Source organism: Nannochloropsis gaditana (assembly GCF_000240725.1).
Source record: "Nannochloropsis gaditana CCMP526 unplaced genomic scaffold scaffold309, whole genome shotgun sequence".
NCBI lineage: Eukaryota > Eustigmatophyceae > Eustigmatales > Monodopsidaceae > Microchloropsis > Microchloropsis gaditana.
Genome location: NW_005803644.1, coordinates 31636 through 34009, shown reverse-complemented (window position 1 = coordinate 34009; position 2374 = coordinate 31636). Strand labels below are relative to the sequence as shown.

The window sequence follows — 2374 nt, the reverse complement described above, 5'->3', positions numbered from 1 at the left end:
TGAGGGAGGGAGGGAGGGAGGGAGGGAGGGGGAGAGGGAGGATGGACGCGGCAGAGGATGTCAGCGGGTGACCGGCTGTGGAAGAAGGAAGACAGCTCGTGGCACCCTCCGACGAGACGCGTGGCGAAGGACCGTGCCCTGACCCTTTCCTCCCTCCTCATCCCCTCCATCCCTCCCTTTCCAAGTTGCCTTTATGTTCGCAGTTACCTACCTGGGCGTTCAGGTCCTCCTTGGGCTGCAGGTACGGGAGCAGGGACGCGGGGAGAATTCGGGTTTTGTGGGTTTTTTTCGGGGCAGAAGTGGGGTAATGAGCCTGGGACAGTTCCAGGAGGTTTTAACATGGGTGCGGTTGAAAAGTGGTGATACTATCTCGGTTGAGGGAGGCCATCGGGGCTCGTTGAACTCGGAGGGGCGACAGCAGCGTCGTATCGACTCATGACCCTTACCAAAATTATTCTTTGTTTCCCCTCACGTTACTTTCAGGGCCCCTCCAAATTTATTCACGGGAAAATCCCGGAGGGTAAAGAGTATTAAGTTCAACCAAGCTGACGAGGATTTTTGAAGGAGAGACAGGGTGTAAGGGGAACATAAAAATCTTGAGAAGAAGAGCGGAAACGGGAGGAGGGGAGATCTTAGGGAGGAGACAGTGGCAGAGGCCTCAGTGAAAAGACAGGCGATGCGAAGGACTTGAGATGGGATAATGGCGGAAAGAAACTGAAAAAGCCCGCGGAGCGAGGGAAGTCACTGGGCAAATACCGCAGCTCAATGCTGACAAGTGGAGAACTTGGTGAAGGTATTTCTTTTGCTACAATCAAGTGTGCTCAGCCCCAAGTGTGCTTGTCGATAGACACACGTGAAGGCCCTCCCCCTGTTCTGACCCTGAATACAATCTTTTAAGCATATAAGGTATCTTTGCAGGACTCAGGGTAACCTTTCTCCTCATATATCCAATCAGATGGATTTCTCTTTGACAGGCGTGTAGAACTTATGGCCCAAGTCCATCGGCGACACGAGAGGAGGGCCGTTAAGAGTAGGTGCGGCGTGCTAAAAATGCACTTCCACTGTCCGCAACCAAAACATGCCATCGAGGCAGTACGTTTAATGGAATGTACTTTGGCGTGTGTGTACTTGGCGGTAAAAAAACCGCGGGCATAAAAAGGCATGAAAAGGAAGGCAATACTTCGCTTTACCCCCCCGCTGCCCCGGTACAAGATCGGCACATGTGTCCGTGGTGCGTACGCGCTTTGTGACTTAATCATGCCTGTAATCTCCTTGTAAAATCCCTCCCCACATGCATGTGACCACTTGGTAACTCTGTAAGGCGCGTTTCACTTACACGGTCCAAGACGGGGTTGAGATCATCGTTTATGCCACAAGCTGGCTTTGCGTGGCTCGCCAACACCTGCGGTCGCATCGTTCTTCCTCCTGGTGGCCCGAAATCCTGGGTTTCTTTGACCATTTTTGATGCCTGCACAGCCTACAACGTTCAAGTCATCCTATTTTCGGGATGTCCTCATCTGTTAAACAGGCATCATGCCAAAATTGTGCTCGCGACCTGATTGTGTGATAGGCAATGATTGTGTGTTTAGCTGGCCCACAAAATTCGAATTTCTCAGTCGTACACTCCGCGAACCTTTTCAAGTGTCTAGTCGGCCCCTTTCTGCCTCCTATGGAAGTGGTGCCAAGCCGTCGGGGCACAGCGCAAATCGCAGTGGAAATCGAGGAAGAGGAAGAAGCAATTTGCGTGCAAAAAGCGCTTGGGGCCTCCTTATCCTTGCTCCATGTCATGCGACAGAAGCAGAAGCCCAGCCGTAGGCCGGAGGCGGAGGGATGGAGGGATCATTCGGTGCGATACGTTTCCCCTTCCTCGATGCCAGAGTCTTCCTCACCGAGCCACCTCGACGCTACCGTGTTGTCCCGCTCGGCTGGTTTTCAGGCCTTGCGGGTGTGCTTGGAAGAGATTCTGACCCTTCCCATGGCCCTGGAGCGGGAGCGAGAGGGCCTGGTCGCGACGGAACGGGCGTTTAAAGACGGCATGGGGCCGTTTGCAGCGCCCGAGGGAGTAAACAAAAGCGGCAAGGACACCAAAGTGAGTCTGTGGGACGATGAAGATTCCCTGTAGACGTCCTTTTCCTCTTCCCATGCCCTCCCTGCTCCATCTCTCCCTTTCGCCTCCTCACCATGCCCCTACTGCTCTTTTTCTCCAAGCTTCGCTATCCTTACCCAGACTCTCCATATATGATATCTGTGTTTCATATTCTGCCTCCTCGCCGAGCCCCTTCCCTCCCCCACTTTCTTGCCAGACCACATAACCCTTTCCCCTCCCCTTTCCCTCCCTCGGTGCCCGCCCTCCCTCCCTCCTTCAAGCCCGACG

General features: G+C 53.9%; 1 protein-coding gene across 1 annotated transcript; it reads left to right on the top strand.

Annotated features, from left to right (window-relative positions):
* Positions 1–1669: 1669 nt before the first annotated feature.
* Positions 1670–2122, top strand: NGA_0399600 (uncharacterized protein; the record flags this gene model as incomplete). The annotated part of the gene is made up of 1 exon (XM_005855043.1): positions 1670–2122. One exon carries the CDS (start codon positions 1670–1672, stop codon positions 2120–2122), a length of 453 nt encoding a protein of 150 aa, XP_005855105.1.
* Positions 2123–2374: the final 252 nt, after the last annotated feature.